At 38.4% G+C, this 21,789-nt stretch overlaps 1 protein-coding gene across 1 annotated transcript in view; it reads left to right on the top strand.

The window, feature by feature from the left end:
- The window catches only part of AK5 (adenylate kinase 5), a 61,080-nt gene extending 45,214 nt beyond the window's left edge, over nt 1-15,866 (top strand). The window contains exons 6-7 of the mRNA XM_055587106.1: nt 8,723-8,914; nt 15,780-15,866. Coding sequence (XP_055443081.1) covers nt 8,723-8,914; nt 15,780-15,866 — 279 coding nt within the window. The remainder of the gene's footprint in view (nt 1-8,722; nt 8,915-15,779) is intronic.
- Nucleotides 15,867-21,789: the final 5,923 nt, after the last annotated feature.

The raw sequence follows: 21,789 nt of genomic DNA, 5'->3' as shown, positions 1-21,789 counted from the left end.
ACGCAGTGTAAAGTATGCAGGAGACAACATGGCCAGGGGATACTTTTGACCAATAGGAGACAGGACCTGATAAATAAAGTCTCCTCTCTTGTGTGCCCCTAGAAGGGCCACAAGCAGCACAGAGTCCTAGTCTCCGGTCGCAGTGACTAGCCCAACCCTGCACCTTTGCACTGCCTTGTCTCCTCTGAATTCTCCCCAGCCATCCTGCTGCTTTCCTGTCTATGGCTGCTTTGATGCTGCAAGACCACATGACCGGACTTATCTGGTGGTCCAGTGGCTAACACTCCATGCTGCCAATGGAGGGAGCCTGGGTTAGATCCCTGGTCAGGGAATTAGATCCCACACACCAAGAGTTTACACGCGGCAACTAAAATTCCTGCATGCTGCAACTAAGACCCTGCATAGCCAAATAAGTAAATAAATATTTATTAAAAAAGTCACATGACCTAAAAACCTAAAATATTTACTCTCTGGCACTTTACAAAAAAAGTTCACTGATTCCTGTTCTATCGATTTATGACATTATTAACATATTCATATTTTCATAGAAATCGGTACTTTTACCACTTTCTGAACCAAGACCTTAGAACACTTGAACTTCATTTACCTGCCTCATGACTAATCTCTATTTTTAAGTACCACAAAATACTTTTAGTATACTTTATATGGTCAATGTTCATTTAAATTCACCCCTAGGTTTACCATTTCACTACTCTTCATTTGTTCCCCTGGGCCAGCTTTCTGTCTTGGATCATTTTATTCTACCTGAAGAATTTTCTTTAATATTTCCATTAGAGTAGAATTTCTGATGCAAATTCTCTCAGTTTTTGTTTGTTTGAAAACATCTATATTTACTCTTAGTTTTTGAAAGATATTTTGACTGAATATTGAAACTTAGATGGCAGATTTTTTATTGGCCCTTTAAAGATGTCATGTCATTGCTTTCTGCCTTTTGTTGTTTCTTTGGCAAATTTAGCTCTCTCGTTGTGCCTCTGAAGGTAATCTGTCATTTCTCCTTTCTGGATGCTTTAAAGATTTATTTTTTTCTGCCTAGCCTTTCAGCAGTTTTACTATGATGTGCTTAAATCTGAGTTTTCTGTTTAGTTTTCTTCTTGGTTTTTATATTCCTTCTTGAGTCTGGGAAAATTCCATTGCTATTTTATTTTCAAACACTGCTTCTTCATTTTCTCTCTTCTTCCAAAACTTTCTAACCTTTGTCTCATATGTCTCTTTTGCTCTTTCCTGTACTTTCCTACCTCTCTCCCCGCCTTACTTCACTCTCAATATTTTCTCATGACTTTTTGGTTCACTAATTCTCTTTTCAGTGCCTAATTGGCTATTAAACGCATTTAGTATAATGAGAATTTGGGATGATTCTAAGTGCAATTGAGTCCTGTGAGGGCTGGTTCATACATACTCTGATGGTGCAGCCCTACAGGATTCCAACCAGAAGCCTAAACTGGGGGCAGCAGTAGTAGTTTCTATGGCTCCTCCATGGAAGAGCCCCATATTCCTGTTTTTGTCCCCCCAGCCCAGAAATTATCTCCATGTTCAGTCTAGTCAAGCCTCTGTGGTAGTGGTGTATAATCAATAAATGCTTAATGATTGAAAGAAATTATTTCCTTTACATTTTACTATTAGACAGAATTAAGAAAGTAATTTTAGCCCCATATTAGAAAAAACTTCCCAGTTATTAGCATCTTCCTGTAATGAAGGGGGTTGACCTCATAAGTAGTGAGGCATCATAAGAAATGCTCACAAAGAACATTCAAGTTTAAATGTTCAAGTTTAAAAATCACTTGTCAAGAAATTGTAGAGATGATTGTAGGTTTGGCATTAATTTGGGCCAGATAACCTCCAAAATTTTCCCATCTCTTAGTTTCTGTGATTCCAGTTTTTGTTCCAGCTGTGATCTTCTCTCTTGTGAGGAATTGGTTTTTTTTTTTTTTCATATTTTTCTTCTTGGTTTCTCAGTGTGATCTGAACTGTAGGGTCTCTAGGCCTTCTCACAGGTCTTCATAAAGAATAGAGCTTTTCTGTAAAGCAATTATCCTTCAATAAAAAATTAATAAAAAAAAAACCAGTCAAAGCACTGACAGTTAAAAACAAGGCTTACTAAAGTAAGGTCATTTTGCAATCTGACACAGTGAATAATACATCTTTGCTAATCAAAGGTGGCCGTAGGTTCTTTTTAACAGAGTAATTATTCAGATAAGGAACTTTGAGATAATGAATAGAGGAAGTCCAGCTGGTTTTAGAAAAGGCAGAGGAACCAGAGATCAAATTGCCAACATCCGTTGGATCATGGAAAAAGCAAAAGAGTTCCAGAAAAACATCTATTTCTGCTTCATTGACTATGCCAAAGCCTTGGACTGTGTGGATCACAATAAACTGTGGAAAATTCTGAAAGAGATGGGAATACCAGGCCACCTGATCTGCTTCTTGAGAAATTTGTATGCAGGTCAGGAAGCAACAGTTAGAACTGGACATGGAACAACAGACTGGTTCCAAATAGGAAAAGGAGTACACCAAGGCTGTATATTGTCACCCTGTTTATTTAACTTATATGCAGAGTACATCATGAGAAATGCTGGACTGGAAGAAACACAAGCTGGAATCAAGATTGCTGGGAGAAATATCAATAAACTCAGATATGCAGATGGCACTGCCCTTATGGCAGAAAGTGAAGAGGAACTCAAAAGCCTCTTGATGAAAGTGAAAGTGGAGAGTGAAAAAGTTGGCTTCAAGCTCAACATTCAGAAAACGAAGATCATGGCATCTGGTCGCATCATTTCATGGGAAATAGATGGGGAAACAGTGGAAACAGTGTCAGACTTTATTTTTCTGGGCTCCAAAATCACCGCAGATGGTGACTGCAGCCATGAAATTAAAAGACGCTTATTCCTTGGAAGGAAAGTTATGACCAACCTAGATAGCATATTGAAAAGCAGAGACATTACTTTGCCAACAAAGGTCCGTCTAGTCAAGGCTATGGTTTTTCCTGTGGTCATGTATGGATGTGAGAGTTGGACTGTGAAGAAGGCTGAGTGCCAAAGAATTGATGCTTTTGAACTGTGGTGTTGGAGAAGACTCTTGAGAGTCCCTTGGACTTCAAGGAGATCCAACCAGTCCATTCTGAAGGAGATGAGCCCTGGGATTTCTTTGGAAGGAATGATGCAGAAGCTGAAACTCCAGTACTTTGGCCACCTCATGCGAAGAGCTGACTCATTGGAAAAGACTCTGATGCTGGGAGGGATTGGGGGCAGGAGGAGAAGGGGACAACAGAGGATGAGATGGCTGGATGGCATCACTGACTCGATGGACGTGAGTCTGAGTGAACTCCGGGAGTTGGTGATGGACCGGGAGGCCTGGCGTGCTGCGATTCATGGGGTCGCAAAGAGTTGGACACGACTGAGCGACTGATCTGATCTGATCTGACATGTCTACATAATGAAAAAGAAAAAAAGCAAAGACTGATTTAGTTAATCCAATGGAAGAAATAGTATCAACAATTGGAAAGTTTTCTTCCATGTAGATAAAAGCAATATCTTGGTCTTTGTTCTCATTTATTTATTCACTCATTCATTCAATCAGTAAATACTTTTTGAGAACATATGCTAGGAAAAGGTATGGTTATGTTTTTCAACATTTCATGAGTGAATTTCGTGAAAACTTTCTAGGGCCTTCACCTCTTCTAGAAAAGAATGATGTCTGCTTCTGTTTTACATTTGGGGGAAAAAAGTAAAATACTAAATTTTTTCTTTTAAAATGGGCACCACTGAAGAAGGAGGGCCCTAATGAGTGGACATATGTAAGAATGACTAAGAATCAGATGAGCATGCTTGTGGCTGAGGGCAATGTTGAGTAGTCAGCTGGTTATCCCAGCTTCCTTGGTGGTCTTGCCTCTCCCATGTTTTCATTTTTGTGTCACTAGTTATATGTTATTGGTTTTTTTTTTTTTATGTTGTTGTTTCATACTGAGGAAAGACAGCAAGTTAATCACAGGTATAAAATTAAACAACTTTGAAGATTCATTTCAAATTTATCTATATCAGACTTGAAGTTGCATTCATTGATCAAAAATCTTAGATATAAAAAATATAAAATTCACAGGAATAATTTTTTAAATGGGCAAGATCATTATATAGAAAGCTACAAAATTCTACATTAAAAAGTACTGGGGGAAATTAAAGAAACAACACGAAGATATTCTACTCGTTTTCTGTAAACTTATGACTATTTTTTAAACTCTATTAATGTAAGTAAAGAGTCTGCCTGCAATGCAGGAGACCTGGGTTCTATTTCTGGGTTGGAAAGATTCCCTGGAGAAGGAAATGGCAAGCCACTCCAGTATTCTTGCCTGGAAAATCCCATGGATGGAGGAACCTGGCGGGCTATAGTTTGGACACAACTAAGCAACTCACACTCCACTCCAATATAAATAAATAAAATGCAGTTTTACTCAAAGTGTAAAAAAGTCTTTATAAATTTCAAAAGCCAATACTAAAAGACAAAATATAGTGATGATTACATATTTAAGTCTCTCCATAACCTCATTATGATCTGAGCAAACTCCTGGAGATAGTGAAGGACACGGAAGCCTGGCCTGCTGCAGTCCATGAGGTCTCAGAGAATCAGACAAGGCTCAATGAGTGAACAGCAGCAACAGCAATAACTTCTTTGTGTTATGTAGGGAAAAGCACATACTTTTCAGTCTGAAACAAAACATAAAGGTATTAAAATAAAGCATTTAATTTGTTATGAAAGAAGTATTATTTGCACTCAACACTGAGCTAGCAGTTGAAGCTTATTCCATATTTTAATATACACAATGACCAAACCAAGAACAATATAATATCATTTTAAGTTATTTGTCAAAAATTATCTTCTCCCTTATGTAAGTTATTCAAAGTAAATTTAAAGGATATCATATGATATGTTGGGCAAGACTGAATGTTACCAAAGATTTTATTAAATTTGTATTTTGCATTTAATATTTGATAAGATAAAAGTTTTAATTTAATATAATCTCTTTACCACATACCATAAAAAAATTACAAAGTGATTTTCTATATTGTTAACACTTCTCAAAAGCAACTTAAATGTGTTTTTGAAAACAAAATTCTGTAAAGCAATTATCCTTCAATAAAATATAAATTAATTTTTTTTAAATGGGACATACTAAACTACTGAGATAAGATAGATTTCCCCTTTATTTACAGTTGAGAAAACTGAAATTTAGAGACATTGAACCATTTGTCCAAGGACAAACAACTAATAGCAGATTCTTATGAAAACTACCACACAATTGCACTCATCTCACACTCTAGCAAAGTAATGCTTAAAATTCTCCAGGCCAAGCTTCAACTGTACGTGAAACATGAGCTTCCAGATGTTCAAGCTGGATTTAGAAAAGGCAGAGGAACCAGAGATCAAATTGCCAATATCCGTTGGATCATCAAAAAAGCAAGAGAGTTCCAGAAAAACATCTACTTCTGCTTTAATGAATACACCAAAGCCTTTGACTATGTGGATCATCACAAACTCTGGAAAATTCTGAAAGAGATGGGAATACCACACCACCTGACTTGCCTCCTGAGAAATCTGTATGCAGGTCAAGAAGCAACAGTTAGAACTGGACGTGGAACAACAGACTGGCTCCAAATAGGAAAAGGAGTATGTCAAGGCTGTATATTGTTCAAAAAACTAAGATTGTGGCATCTGGTCCCACTACTTAATGGCAAATAGATGGAGAAACAATGGAAACAGTGAGAGACTTTATTTAGGGGGCTCCAAAATCACTGCAGATAATGACTGAAGCCATGAAATTAAGACACTTGCTGCTTGGAAGAGAAGCTATGACCAACCTAGATAGCATATTAAAAATTAGAGACATTACTTTGCCAACAAAGGTCCATCTAGTCAAAGCTATAGTTTTTCCAGTAGTCATGTATGGATGTGAGAGCTGGACTATAAAGAAAGCTGAGCACCAAAGATTTGATGCTTTTAAACTTTGGTGTTGGAGGAGACTCTTGAGAGTCCCTTGGACGGCAAGGAAATCAATCCAGTGCTTCCTAAAGGAAGTCAGTCCTGAATATTCACTGGAAGGACTAATGCTGAAGCTGAAACTCCAATACTTTGGCCACCTGATGCAAAGAACCAACTCATTGGGAAAGACCCTGATGCTGGGAAAGATTAAAGGCAGAAGTAGAAGGGGACAATAGAGAACGAAATGGTTGGATGCCATCACCAACTCAATGGACATGAGTTTGAGTAAGCTCCGGGAGTTGGTGATGGACAGGGAAGTCTGGCATGCTGCAGTCCATGGGGTCGCAAAGACTCAGACACAACTGAGCGACTGAACTGAACTGATGAAATCAGGACAATCTGATTCTAAAATTCATGCTCTTAATCACTTACGCCACTGTGTGCCTGTGCTTACACAGTGGCAGTGGGAATTGGAGGAAGAGATAACATGAATCATGAAACATGAATCATGTTTCAAGACAAAAATCCACCACCCGTGGTGAGGGCTTCCTGAGACTGAAGTTTTGATAAGGGTTAGAAATTATATTCGGAGAAGGCAATGGCACCCCACTCCGGTACTCTTGCCTGGAAAATCCCCTGGACAGAGGAACCTGGTAGGCTGCAGTCCATGAGATCGCTAAGAGTCGGACACGACTGAGCAACTTCACTTTGACTTTTCACTTTCATGCATTGGAGAAGGAAATGACAACCCACTCCAGTATTCTTGCCTGGAGAATCCCAGGGACGGGGGAGCCTGGTGGGCTGCTGTCTGTGGGGTCTCACAGAGTCAGACACGACTGAAGCGACTTAGCAGGAGCAGCAGCGGAAATTATATTAAGATTTCTAGCCGAGGATTCAAAAAGATATAAGCGCCTCATTGTTTATAGCAGCATTATTTACAATTATCAAAGTATGGGAGCAACCTAAGTGTCCATCAACAGGTGAATGGATGAAGATGTGAAGATGTGGTGTGTGTGTGTGTGTGTGTGTGTGTGTGCGCGCCAAGGCGGGGGGAGGTGTATACATTTCATTGTATATACACATACACATGGAATGCTGCTTAGCCATGAAAAAGAATGAAATTTTGTCACTTGTAGCAACATGGATGGATTTGGAGCACACTGTGTTAAATAAAATAAGTCAGACAGAGAAAGCCAAGTACTGTATGATATTACTTTAAGGTGGAATCTAAAAAGTAGAACAAACTAGGGCATAAAACAAAAAGAAGCAGACTCACAGATACAGAGAACAAACTAGTGGTGACTAGAGGGTGGGGGCAATATAAGAGAAGTTATTTTAAAAAGGAGCTATCATGGAACTATATGAAATCATGTTTGTGAAATTTTGAAAACTGTATAGCACTATAGAATTTAAAGAATCTTTCATTCAAATTTTTAAAAATTTAAAAGACAAGACTTATAATTGAAAGATTCAGGAAAGTAGTGTTACTACCATAAAAATAAAAGAATAAGCACATATATAAGCAAGAAGGGAATTTCATTTAGGTAAAAAGTTGCCAGAACTGATTTGGCCTTGCTGAGTCATAAGTAGCATTAAAACTTTCAGATAGAGCCATCATATAAACATTTGATAATATAAGACATAAGTGATGTTGAAAGTCAATGCTGAAAATGTAGATTTGGAATCCATCAACAAAGGATAAGGGGTTGAAATGAGAACAGCAGAAAGGAGCTGAGAGAATGAAAACCTGGAGAGGGAAAGCAAAACAAAACATAATCTAAGCCTCAGAAACATCATTATTTGTGAGTATTGTATTTTTAAGGGAAAAAATTTGAGCAGGGGGGAAAAAACAACAAAGTAAAAAGTTAAAGGAAAGAAAAGTTAAAGGAGCACCAGAGCAACATAGAATCCTGAAAACCAAGAGATAGTAAATATGGCTAAAATTTGCTGTACACCTACCATGGATCAAGTTTGTGCTGTTTTTTTCACACAATATCTTATTTAATCTTTATAATAACTAAGGGAGGAAGTTCATATATCTCTTTTGACAGATGAAGACACAGAGGCTTAGCTAAGATAAGCCATATGCCCAGAGCTCAGCTGGTAAATCCTAGGGCAAAAACTAATTCAAGTTTCCCAGACTCCAGGATTCCTTATGTAACCAGTGGTCTCCGGAGTACACAAGGGAAACCACTGTAATGTAGGAAGAAAATGCTAATATTACCATTATCATATCTTATTCTTTAAAAATTACATTTTTGTGTGTATTTTACAACATGCATACTATATTAGGGCAGCATGAGGCTCCCCTGATAGCTCAACAGTAAAGAATCTGCCCTCAGTGCAAGAGATGCAGGAGACATGGGTTCGATCCCTGGGTAAGGAAGATCCCCTAGAGGAGGAAATGGCAACCCACTCCAGTACTCTAGCTGAGAAAATCCCATAGACAGAGCAGCCTGGCAGGCTAAAGTCTGTCAGGTCGCCAAGAGTCAGACACCACTGAATGCCTGAGCACAAGCACATGAGCACATGTGTATCATATACTCATGCATAATTAATAAATTAATAAGTATATATTTATTGGGATACATGATCAAATAATTTATTAACATGAGGATACAGTAAAAAAAAATTGGAGATCATTTCTTTAAAGCACTGTGCAAAACTGCCTCTGCCCACACTCACACTGGTTGGTATGTTGAATGCCTATCTGCTTGTTTGACCCTCTCCACAGATCTGTACTCCTGACTTGGTGGTCTTCCTGGCTTGCGCCAATCAGAGACTCAAAGAAAGATTACTGAAGCGTGCAGAGCAACAGGGGCGACCTGATGACAATCTGAAAGCTACCCAAAGGAGACTAATGAACTTCAAGCAGAACGCTGCTCCATTGGTTAAATACTTCCAGGAAAAGGGGCTCATCATGACAGTAAGTTAAATATACTTTACTTGTCCATTTCAAGAACAGTCTTTCAGATTTCTAATTATCCTATGTCCTCATTTAGAAATCCTTTTATCTTAAAAAAAATACTCTTCTTAGGTGGAGATTCAGTGGAAAAAAAATTGGTAATCTTGACCTGACTTGCCTTTATTAAGGCATAACAATAAAAATGCTTTCACTTTAATTGATTTTACAAAAAGAAAAAAAAAGATCAATTTCAACCTTGGCTAGAATTCTATGGCCTCCAAATTTTAAAGTATTTTAAAATAATCTTTTATCATTTTAAGCAATATTTGCCCAGTTTCTCAACTCTTCAGTCTTTGAAAACCTAATAAAACTGATCAACTTAAAAATAGAATTTATATGTTAAACTTAAACTGTAAGTTAAACTTTATCATTGTGCACCACATAAATAAGATTCTGATGGCCCCCTAAAAAAGCGTTTGACTTGTCATAGAGAAGTGATATTGTCTGAAAATGGAAGGCATTGGTCTTTCTGCTCCATTGATACAATGCAAATATTAATTTTTTCATAGTTTGTTTTGTGATTAATGATAATGAATGTGCCAAAGAAGGATGAAGCTGAACCACTAGTTTGTACAGTTATTAGAATACAGGGAAGTGGAGGTAAAGGCTCAGCTAAATGTATGATCCCCGCAACATCAGAGATTCAAGTATGGAATAGAGGAGACAGAGGAGCATTGGCCCGCTGAGGCGCTTTTCAAAAGACACTAAAACCAGTGCAGCTCCAGGGTTCTCCATGGAGGAAGCAGATCTGGCAGCACCCTCTCCTCAGCTCTTAGTTCTTTCTCATGGGACCAAAGATTCTTGACTGCTGGAGTTACAAGCCCCTGTGAAGAATCTGATGAAAGTGACATACTCTCAATACAATAAAATGCACATAAGGTGTTTTTCATAAACTTTAGGTAAATCTACTGAAGCTCATCCACAGAGTTTCTATGACCTAACAATTACTGTGCAAAAAAAAATCTCTTCATTAGCCTAAAATGCCCCCAGGTTGAAAGAGACAGTCATGACATTTGAATAATAATCCCTTTGCAGTCTTTTTAGCACTATAAAGAAATATTTTTTAGAATTTGCCCTTTGAGTCAAAGTTGTCATGTCAGAGAATTATAAATCTGATCTGAAAATTGTTCACAATGCCAGAGTTCATTTTATGATTTAAAAGAGATTTTGAGTGATATGAAAGAATCAAGAAAATCAGAGTGGATGTTTCTCTGGCTCTTTTGTATTGAGGTTGTTGCTTGCTTCTCCTGCAAATTACCAATGCTGATTTCTGCGCTATGTCATAAAAATAGAAATTTACCCTGTAGACCAAACCCCAACAGCAAGCTGCAGAGCCAGAGTTTTAATTGATATTTGCAAGGCTTAAAGGTATTACCGGAATGTCTCTGATTACTCCCTGCTTGTCACGTTCGTCATCACAATCAGAGGAGATTTCCCAAATGAATGCAGAGTGGGGATTGTTAATTTACTAATATTTTGCATGGAGGTGAAATGCCATTGCCTCTAATTGAGGGAGTCAATAACAATGTGTATGACAGCCTGTAACCTCCCTGCTAAACCCGGATTAGCTTTAAGATAAACGCCTCTAATTACTGGGAGAAGACTTGCATTGGAAAGTCTCCTTTTGAAAATCGGTGAACACAAACACAGGCTAAGCTCTGGGAAACATAACAGAAAATTTTACTTCGACAGAGGAGCGAGTGCTGCATCCTGATGCATGTGTCCCCCTTCAGAACCCAGATACAGTTTGCTTTTGGAATTAAAATGTACATTTCTGCTTTTAAAGATAAGTTAAATAATTTAAATGGTCATCCTGATTAATCAAATGCATATTAAGACTTTAATAAAAATCTGGGAGGTAATAGATTAAATCCAAATATTTCCTTTTCTCTATAGTTTTTCTTTCCTTTACTTCTACCTTCCCCTCCTAATTGATTCATTTATTTATTCAGTAAATATTTATTGAGAATCAGTAGGTGCCAGACTCTCTGTTAGGTGCGAGTGGTGCAAAGCTAAATAGGCAAAAGTTAAGGAACTTTATTTTATTTTCTGACATATTTCAAACTCCTAGTACTATGCCTCTCTGGTACATAGTATGTTGTCAGCAGATGAACAGAGCTTGCAAGTCTATGGGGAATCAGATATTAAACAATGAGGTTTTTAAATTATTTATCTATTTATTAATTTTTATTATTTTTGGCTGCACTGGGTCTTCATTTCTGAGCAGGCTTTTCTCTAGTTGTGGCAAGCAGGGGTTACTCTCTAGTCGTGGTGCACGCCTTTCTCATTGCGATGGCTTCTTTTGTTGTAGAGCACGGCTCCAGGTGCAAGGTCTCTATAGATGTGGCTTAGTTGTTCCGAGTTATGTGGGATCTTCCCAGACCAGGGACTGAATCTATGTTCAATCTCTGATTTTAACCACTGGACCACCAGGGTTTATTAAGTGTGATGACTGTTGCATGGGAGAATGTACAGAATGCCCTACAGAAATTCCCTGTAGTAAGTAGAGCAAACTCTCCCCATCCATGAGTAGGATTCATCAGTGATCTTGTGTGAGCTTTGTAAAAACCACAGAGGCCATGTACCTCTCAGTACAGGTGAGAAACTTTATCTTGGTGCCTCTGTTCCTTAGGGTTTTAGAGTCTGAAACCCTTCACTTGAAATCTCAGCTCCACTGCCATCTAATAAATTCATGGTGCTTCAGGACTCGGTCTCTATGTCTAACTTAGAGATGCTGTTATCTGGCACATAATATTGTAGGGGTGAAACGAGAGAATGCATGTAGCAGTGGTTCGGATGTACCATGTAACCGCATTGCCTGGTCCAGACTCCTGCTGTGTCACGGGCCGCCTGTGTGACCTCATGACCTCATGAAGGTTATTTACCTTCTCTGTGACTCAGTTGCCTGATGCATAGAATGGTTATAATCATCATTATACCCACCTCTGTAATTTTGAGAGGTAAATGGGTATCAAGTACTTAGAACAGTACCAGAAATGTTGCAAGTGAAATAGAAGTGATTGAAATTACTTTGTAATTTTCACATTTCCTCTTTTTTCTTCCTTTCACCTCTAATGCCCAATTTTCAAAACTCCAGTTACTTACTACTAACAAATCTGTGCTCTTGGAGGGTACTCCGTTACCTATTCTCCCATAGATAGATTACTGAATAGTGAAAGTGAATGTCACTCAGTCATGTCCAACTCTTTTCGACCCCATGGACAATACAGTCCATGGAACTCTCCAGGAATACTGGAATGGGTAGCCTTTCCCTTCTCCAGGGATCTTCCCAACCCTGGGATCAAATCCAGGTCTCCTGCACTGCAGGCAGATTCTTTACCAGCTGAGCCACAAGGGAAGCTCAGATAGATTACTGAAGAAATCCAAAGTGAAAAATTTAGATTTAAAACTTTTCACCGAATTCTTTTTTCTTTAAAACTGTTGTGTGCATGCTAAGTCACTTCAGTCATATCCAACTCTTTGTGACCCTATGGATTGTAGCCCGCCGGGTTCCTTTGTCCATGGGATTTTCCAGGCAAGAATACTGGAGTGGGTTGCCATGCCCTCCTCCAGGGGAGCTTCCCGACCCAAGGATCAAGCCTGTGTCTCCCGTAGCTCCTGCACTGCAGGCAGATTCTTTACCACTGAGCCACCAGGGAAGCCCAAAACTGTCTGTTAACCAGCTACAAAGTTGTCCTAGTGTTTTCTTTGACTTCTTTATCATCTGTGTAATCAAGCTGTATGATGGCTGTGTCTGAATATGGTAGTTAAATTATAACAGGTGTCAACCCATTCTTTTTTCTTTTTCACTAAAACATTAACTGTGTTGGTTGGCAGATTTGACTAAAGGACAAATCCAGCCTGACTGAGGAGAAAACCTAATCGAAATAGCCGGGAAAACAAGCTATTGCCTGAATGATATATCTTACTGACAGTTCCCATCACATGGACTGCTTCATTTTTATTCTTTTATAATACTTTTCTTATACAGTTATCTGTGCAAGTATGAATTAAACGATAGCAAATCACAGGGCTAATATGTTAGGGACTTCATAGAACCTTTTCAGACAAACGTGTGTTGTTTTTTAACTTACAATAGGTTGTATGTAGTAGCTCACCATGTCTTTTACAGGTTTTTGCTCCTAATTAAAGATTAGGGTGCTGCAAGACCCCAAAGTTTGTCAGAAGTTCTTCTTCAAAGCTGTCTCATGACATTTTGGAGCACTTAGATTGTAGCCCACCAGGTTCCTCTGTTCATGGGATTTTCCAGGCAAGAATACTGCAGCAGGTTGCCATTTCCTACTCCAGTGTATATTCCCTTCTCAGGGATCAAATCTGTGTCTTTTATGTTTTCTTCATTGGCAGGCGGGTTCTTTACTACTATGACATCTAGGAAGCCTTAATGCAGCTGGACAAAAGCTTCAATAATATGTCTGTTTAGTGATAATTTTTTATCTTAGTTTTATTTAAAAAGCTTAAAAAACTAGTTCTTGTTTTAGTCATCTTCATAAGTTAGAACCCATTTGAAAGAAATAATTTTAGTTTAAAAAGTTCAACTCTTTGGAAGCTTAATGAACTCTAAAAAATACCTAAGGTTTTGTGGGGGGGGGGTTGTTTTTTTTTTAGAAAAAGGTCTTTTAAAATGCTTGAAAATTAATAAGGTTAGATGTAGTGTTTATGTTATTGGTTTCCAAAATGCATGTATCACTGGATATTCCACTCAGCTGGAACATCATTCAACTTGTCAGAGAAACGGTTGCACACTCGTGTGCATTGACACTTGTGTGCACTGAACAAATGCTATCTAATATGGGTGACCATCAGTAAAAGTCCAAATTTACTGTTAGTCTGTTAAGTAAGCTGATGGCCATTTTTTCTTCTGGACTTTTTTATAGTAGGAAGCAAGAGAAACATAACTTAAAAGTGAGAGGTAAGCTATAGTCATAGGATATATGAAGAGGCCTACTAACTAACACTCTGATTAACTGACTGGATCTCTTCAGGCAGGAAAGGCATAGAGTGAAAGATGTTAGAAGAGGTTTATTTCTTGTTCGCCAACATCAGTTTTCCTAGGGAAGCAGACAGGGACTAATTATAAACTATCTTAGGATATAAAAGGTCACATAGGCCAATGATTCCATAATTTCAGTACTTAACAGATCAGAAAAAAATTTAATGGACTAAGATAAAGTTGGGTTTTTTTAAGACTTTAATATTTTAGGACACTTTTAGTTAGTCCCTCAGTCATGACCCCATGGACTGTAGCCAGCCACGCTCTTCTGTCCATGGAATTCTCTAATATTGGAGTGGGTTGCCATTCCCTTCTTCGGGGGATCTTCTTAACCCAGGAATTGAACCTGTATTTCTCACACTGCAGATTCTTTACCATCTGAACCACCAGGGAAGCACAAGAACCCTTTTTGGTCAACAGCAAAATTGAGAAGAGGATACAGGGACTTCGTGTATACCCCCTAAGACAACACTTGCACAGTCTCCCCAGTTATTAATATTCCTCACTAGAGTGTTGCGTTTGTTATAATTAATGAACCTACATTGATGCATCATAATCACTCAAAGCTCATATTTTACCTTAAAGTTCGCACTTGGTGTTATACATTCTATGGTATTGGACAAATGTATAGTGCCAGTGGTAACTCAGTTGGTAAAGAATCTGCCTGCAATGTAGGAGATCCCAGTTCGATTCCTGGGTCAGGAAGATCCATTGGAGAAGAGATAGGCTACCCGCTACAGTATTCTTGGGCTTCCCTAGTGGCTCAGCTGGTAAAGAATGCACCTGCAATGCGGGAGACCTGGATTCCATCCCTGGGTTGGGAAGATCCCCTGGAGAAGGGAAGTGTTACCCACTCCAGTATTCTGGCCTGGAGAATTTCATGGACTGTATGTATAGTCCGTGGGGTTGCAAAGAGTAAAACACGACTGAGTGACTTTCACTTTAATAGTGCCTTGTATCCATCATTACAATATCTTACAGAGTATTTTCACTGCCCTTAGCTATCTCTGTGCTCTGTTTATTCAACCCTCACCCATCTCCATCCTCCTAACCTGGCTCCTGGCAACCACTGATCTTTTTACTATTTCTCAAGTTTTACCTTTTCCAGAAGGTCATGAAGTTGAATATCATGTAGTATGTAGCCTTTTCAGATTGGTTTCTTTCACTTAGTAATATGCATTTTAGTTTCCTCCATGTCATGTCCAGGCTTGATAGCTCATTTCTGTTGAGCACATCCATTGTCTGAATATACCACAGTTTATCTGTTCATTCATCTGCACTTGGTTACTTCCAAATTTCAGCATTTATTAAAAAAAAAAAAAAAAGCTGCTATACGTATCCATGGGCCAGTATTTGTGTGGACATAAGTTTTCAGTTCATTTTGATAGCTACCAGGGAGCATGACTGCTGGTAAGAGTATGAGTAGTTTTGTAAGAAACCACCGAAGTGTCTCCCAAATTGGCTGCACCATTTTGCATTCTCACCTGAGAACGCTCTCTGAGACGGGAGTTCTTATTGCTCCACATCCTTACCAGCATTCCGTGTTGTCAGTGTTCCAGGTTTTGGCCATTTTACTAGGTCTGTAGTAGTATCTTGTTGTTTCAATTTGTATTTCCCAAATTGACTTTTAAAAAAATTTTTCTAAGTGAGGGCATTAGAAAGGGGGAAAAAATCTATTAATATCATTGTTTGAAAGGGAAATTTTTAGCACACAAAAATTTAGTAATGACAAAACTGATAAAGTCACTAAAATGGATCTATTTGGCTATAAGAAAAATTCTCAACATTTGTCTTATTTTTCTCATTTTGTTGTAGATTAGGGAACACTTCATCATAAACTGGCATCAGTGCTGGGGAACCCCTGGCTTCGAGAGCACATCCTTGTCAACATCACACTATTAGTGATTCAGCAGACATTGTCCCTGAACCCCCAGATAACCCTTTTGGCACTACATTTGCTTAATTTACACCATATGACTTCCTTCAAATTTTACCACTGAAACTATGTAATTCCAGTCTCACCAGGCACTCCTAGCCAGAGGCAAAATAAACAGGAATAGTACAAGTTAATTTAAACAGAACTGCTGAATAATTCGGAGAAAGCAATGGCACCCCACTCCAGTACTCTTGCCTGGAAAATCCCATGGATGGAGGAGCCTGGTGGGCTGCAGTCCATGGGGTCGCAAAGAGTTGGACACGACTGAGTGACTTCACTTTCACTTTTCACTTTCATGCATTGGAGAAGGAAATGGCAACCCACTCCAGTGTTCTTGCCTGGAGAATCCCAGGGATAGGGGAGCCTGGTGGGCTGCCATCTATGGGGTCGCACAGAGTCGGACATGACTGAAACGACTTAGCAGCAGCAGCAACAGCTGAATATTTATTAACTTCACTTTTCATAGGAATCAATGCTAACATTTAAAATACAAATACACTTATCTCTAGACTTAATGCACAGCCATTGGTTAATTATCACCATCTCCATTAGCATCACTGCACCGGGTAGTAAGAAAGAAATCCCAACAGCAAAAACTCTCAGCAGATTCAGCAACCCACCTATACATAAAAAAGGTAGTGGAAATACCCAGTACCCATTTATTCAAACAAATCCATTCTCCTAAAATTACTAGGAGGAAAATTCTGTGATTGCATCTTAATGCATGAGGTTGATAAATTTGTACTATGTAACATAGTGAAGCTATATTTCCTTTACATACCATCACTGATTGTATGTTGTCTAAACATTCATTATGTAACCAAAGCCCTCACTGATTCCTCTTTGGTGGATTTAGTAAGACAGAAAATAGTCAGGGAGAAGTTTTCAAAGGTTGATAAATAGGAAAGGCTACTGGGGTTTTCTGTAAGGTACTTGGGTAATGTTGGTGTATATGCGTACCCAGATATATGGCCCTCTGAATTGTTTTAAATTCAAAATATTTTTAAATCAAGTAGACAGTACCTTGTGGCATGAAACCTGATACTGATATACCTTCAATGTGAAGTACCCCTAAGAAACATGAGAAATATCCATTTTTGACTTGACTTAAGGGCAGCTTATAAGGAATCACTCTCTCTGGGCAACTGGCACTTATCAAACTGTACTGTGTGTAAAGCTGGCAAGACAGTGCTGTCCTAGAAAAAGTACCATGGCCTACTTTGGGAGGGTACCATCTCTGTGGGTTAGTTAGTGGGACCAGTTTAACTTACCTGTTTATGCAGATCTTTGTAACCCTGGCTTTAAAACATCCAGAACTAAATTCACTAAATGAATCTGATTACTTTCATAACTTTCGTTATTGTGGGCTCTAAAAACTAAAATACAATTATGATACCATTTCATTCTCAGATTTTTTGTATAGAAAGGAAGATTAAAGCACTGAGAGAGAGCTATTTCCCCACAAAGTAGCAAAGTAACATCCACACTTCTGGGGCAAATTATGCTGGTTCCTAAACAGCATCAAAACAAAAGGGAGAACAAGCAGATACCGTATTTATATCTAATTCTGTCGTTCTGTCTCAGTAACAAGCAAGCATCCTAACAAAACTTTTCCACACCCAAAGCTCACTCAGTATCAGACCTATTCACACGCCACTGGCAGAGAGCAAACCAATGACTCAGAGAATGCAGTTCCTTTCAAAGTGGGAAATTGATGCTGATTAAATGGTGAACCTATTGTCAGGGCCTGAAGAGAAGAGCTCTCACACCCACAAATGTGATACTCTCATGGTGATGTTTCATACAGATGTCTACAGGAAAAACGAGGAGGAACTTAAAGAAGGAACATGGCACCTGCGCCAAAGGGATACAAGATATTTTTCTGCTGATTTTATTATTACAAATACTCATGAAATAGAGTCCAAAAAGCTCTACATATGACTCTTTAATCACCTTAAGTATAAACTAGGGTTTTCACATAATAACCATGAAATAAGTAGTGGGGATAAAATCAAAATAATATTCAAGCAAATACATTTGGAAAATTCACATTAAGAAAATCCCTGTTCCAAGAACTGTTATTGACAAGTCTACCTAAGACTATTTTAGTTTAAGGCCTGGCGGCTGCCTTCTACAATGATTCGTCTTTATAATTTTTTAATTGAAATAAAGCAGATTGGTAGATAGTTGGTAGTTGAATGTCATGTCATACTAAGAGCTTCCTGGACACTATTGTTTCAGCCCTCCAGTTCCTGACAAGAAAATATATACATACACACACTTTGAGATGGTCACTTCTCTAGGAGACACTCTGTGATCAGAACAATAATTTTGACAATGGTGTCAGGGAACATTCCACACTTCCAGAATTAAGTCTTAATTTATTTCAATATGTTATACTGAGAGTTATAGGGAACATGAATAAGAAAATATTTTCGGTAAAGTTTTGGATTAAATATGTTTTGGACAAAACTGGAATTGATCAATGTTTTTAAATAGAGATAGTGCTATAGTTAAACTGAAAATGAAAGTGAAAATGTTAGTCTCTCAGTCATGTCCAACTCTTCGCAACACCATAGACTGTAGCCTGCCAGGCTCTTCTGTCCATGGAATTCTCCAGGCAAGAATACTGAAGTGGGTATCCATTCCCTTCTCCAGGAGATTTTCCTGACTCAGGGATCGAATGCATATCTCCTGCGTTGCAGGCTGATTCTTTACCATCTGAGCCACCAGGGAAGCCCCCATAGTTATATTAAGTGAACAAAAAAAAATAGAAGAGGCATTTAAGACTTGCCAGTGAGGAAAATACAAAAATATATTATAAGTAGATGGTAACTTAAAAAGTAGCAAACAACTTATAAGTATTTAATATGTGCTTGGTACTATTCAAAGTGCTTCACATGTGGTAAATCATTAATCCTCACCAATCTCCATGAGGCTGATATTACTATTATGTTTATTTTATAAATGAGAAAACTGAAGTACACCAAAATGTAGCTAGCCCAGGATCCAATAAGAGCATCAGAGCCTCAACCCAGACCCAGAGCACTGACCCCAGAGGCAGCACTTGTGATTGCAATATTGTCCCTTCATTAAAACATGACACTTATGCACTCTGGATCCTGAAGAGAAAGCCCATTACTGCTTTATCCAGGCATTTATCATTTGATAAGCACTCTGTTCAATAGTAATCTCTTCATTTATGTTTCTCAGAAAAGAATAAATCAGAAAATGTATTCTGTTGGTGCATTACACTTAGAGGTTTTTCAAAAAGTGATCTCACTAGATAACAGATGTAAAATGATTAAGATAATTCATAAAATTGATTAATCTGCACTCACATTACAAGAAGAACATTTTAGGGGCAATGGCCAATTATTGGGCCTTGTATTTTTGTTTATCGACACTATCCATCATCTTCTGACCTTGCTCAGTTCTGCAATCAAATGGAAAGCCATGGCTGAAGTTCTGCTTCAGGCAAAACTCTATCCTTATCTACTCTGAGTTTTACAATTCATCTTCCCTGTTATGACAGTCCTTTTATAGTCATCCATTCAAACAGTTTTATCCAGAGCCAGTTCCATGTCAAGGAGAAGGCAATGGCACCCCACTCCAGTACTTTTGCCTGGAAAATCCCATGGATGAAGGAGCCTGGTAGGCTGCAGTCCATGGGGTCGTGAAGAGTCGGACATGACTGAGCTAGTGAGGATTAGGAAGGGGGACAGAGGCACTGAGATCAATATAACAAAGGTCCGAAAGTGCTCAGTTAAGGAGGAAGGGGTGAGCTTTCAAGGCTCTGAGCGAGGGAACAACATAGTTAAAATTATAAGCCAGGAGCTGTGTGTAAATCATTAAATGGAGAAAGCATTTTGAAAGAATTTGACAAGGGCCTGAGCTGAGATGATGACTGGGGGTGCCACAAGGTTTTACTTCTCCACGGGGCAACCATCTGGACCTACAGCTGTCCAGACCTACTGAAAACCTGGGAGTAACCAAAACAGTGCTTGTGGAAGAATAGCACTCAAAAATCACCTGCAAGAGATGTAATATACATTTTACCAATTTAACCATTTTGATTTCCTATTTGGACATCATTCTTGGCAAAATTGAATAGAAAGGGGATGGGAAAAGGAGAGTAATGTAGTAAGGACAATGATTAGCCAAACCATTGTAAGATAATATTAAAATCCAAGCAAAGAGACAGCAGAGTCCATTGAATTACCAAGTATTCTTTCCACAAATAGTTGTTTCAAAATAACTCATTGAGTAAATAAATGAATGAATTTAGTAAAAAAAATATATATATAGATAGATAGATAGACTTGGAACACTTTATTTTCATGGCAGAGAGCACTATACATTTTACAGATGTGACCCCATGAGTCCATTAAACCACCACACTGTAGTCAGTTACCATCGAAAATAAAAGTTTGTACCTGTTAGGGATGCTTTTATTTCAAATAATAGAATAGTTGAATAGCTATGGCTTAAACAAGCAGATTTATTTGACTTGCGTAAAAATAAGTACAGAGATGGATGATCTAAGCCATGTATAGTGACTTAATGGTGTCATCGGAGGAACCATGCTCCATCTTTTCGTTCCACCCTCTTTGATGTGTTTCTTCATTGTAAGAAAATGGCTGCTGCTGCTCTAGTCATCAAATCTAGAATTCCAAATAGGACAAAGGGGTTAGGGCAAAAGCCCGGGATAATATCTAGTATCCTTCTCTAGGAAAGCAAGAGCTTCCCCAAAAATTCCCCCTCCCTCTCTCATTGACTCCCACTTTAGTCTCATTTGTCCTAACTCTTTTCCTTTGGGTCACATGATTTCACCTGTCTACAAGAGAAATGAATTATTTCACTTCTCAGCCTCTTATGTAGAGAAAAGAAAATGAATTATTTCACTTCTCAGCCTCTTATGTAGAGAAAAGCAAAGGAAAAGAGGACAAATGTTAGATGAACCAACAATAACCACTACAAAGTTGTTGTTGTTGTTTTTAATTCCATTTCTTGGTTTAAAAAGATATTGAGAAATATGTTTGCTAGGAATTCTTTCCAAAATGGGCAAAGTAGAAAGTGTCTGTGCTTAATAATAGCTACTTTTCAGTAAGTACTTCTACTATTCAGGACATTTATCCACTTGATATCTAAGTCTAATAACAGACTTTAAAGTTTAATGAAGGAAACAGGTTCAGAGAGGTTCAGGAACGCACTGGAGCTGAGGTTTTAAATAGACCTTGTCTCACAGAGTCCGTTCAGTTAATAACAAGGGATTGAGCTAAGAAAAGGGTTAGCCTCCCTCTCAAAACAGTCAGAAAAGATATTGATAAAGCCACAGGAATGGGAACCACAAGAGGTTGACTGAGAAATCTCATTCTAGGAGAAATGGAGAAGGACTACCATACTAGATCAAGCAAGTGCTGTGCCAGCCCTTTACCTCTTTTACCTCTCCTAATCTTTACCTGTTTTAATCACTCAACACCATGAGATAGGTATTTAAATTATTTAAAGTGCCTTAGATGTGCCAGGTGTTATCCCTAAATTTTAACCTCATTTCAGGTAAGGACAAGAGCCTGCTGTTCTTTATTAGATAAACTCTAAATTGTACAAGGTGCTCTGCTCTGCATCTGCCCTTGCTCTGAAGGAGCTCAGGTGGAGATGGCAGGAGAAGGGATAGATGAGTAGCCGCAATGCATCTGACCATTATGATGATGGAAGGTTGCACAGAGGGCTGCAAGGTAGAATAAATTACTTCTCCGTTCTCCATGATTACCCCTGTGGGACTGAATGAACTCACAACACCCTGAGATAATCTATGGAGGTTACTCCACGAATTCAAGGAAATAATCAGACCTTTGGAATTACTAAAAGTCCTTGTCATTACCAAGT

Source organism: Bubalus kerabau, chromosome 6, assembly GCF_029407905.1.
Source record: "Bubalus kerabau isolate K-KA32 ecotype Philippines breed swamp buffalo chromosome 6, PCC_UOA_SB_1v2, whole genome shotgun sequence".
Lineage (NCBI taxonomy): Eukaryota > Metazoa > Chordata > Mammalia > Artiodactyla > Bovidae > Bubalus > Bubalus kerabau.
This window is presented reverse-complemented; position numbering and strand designations above follow the sequence as displayed.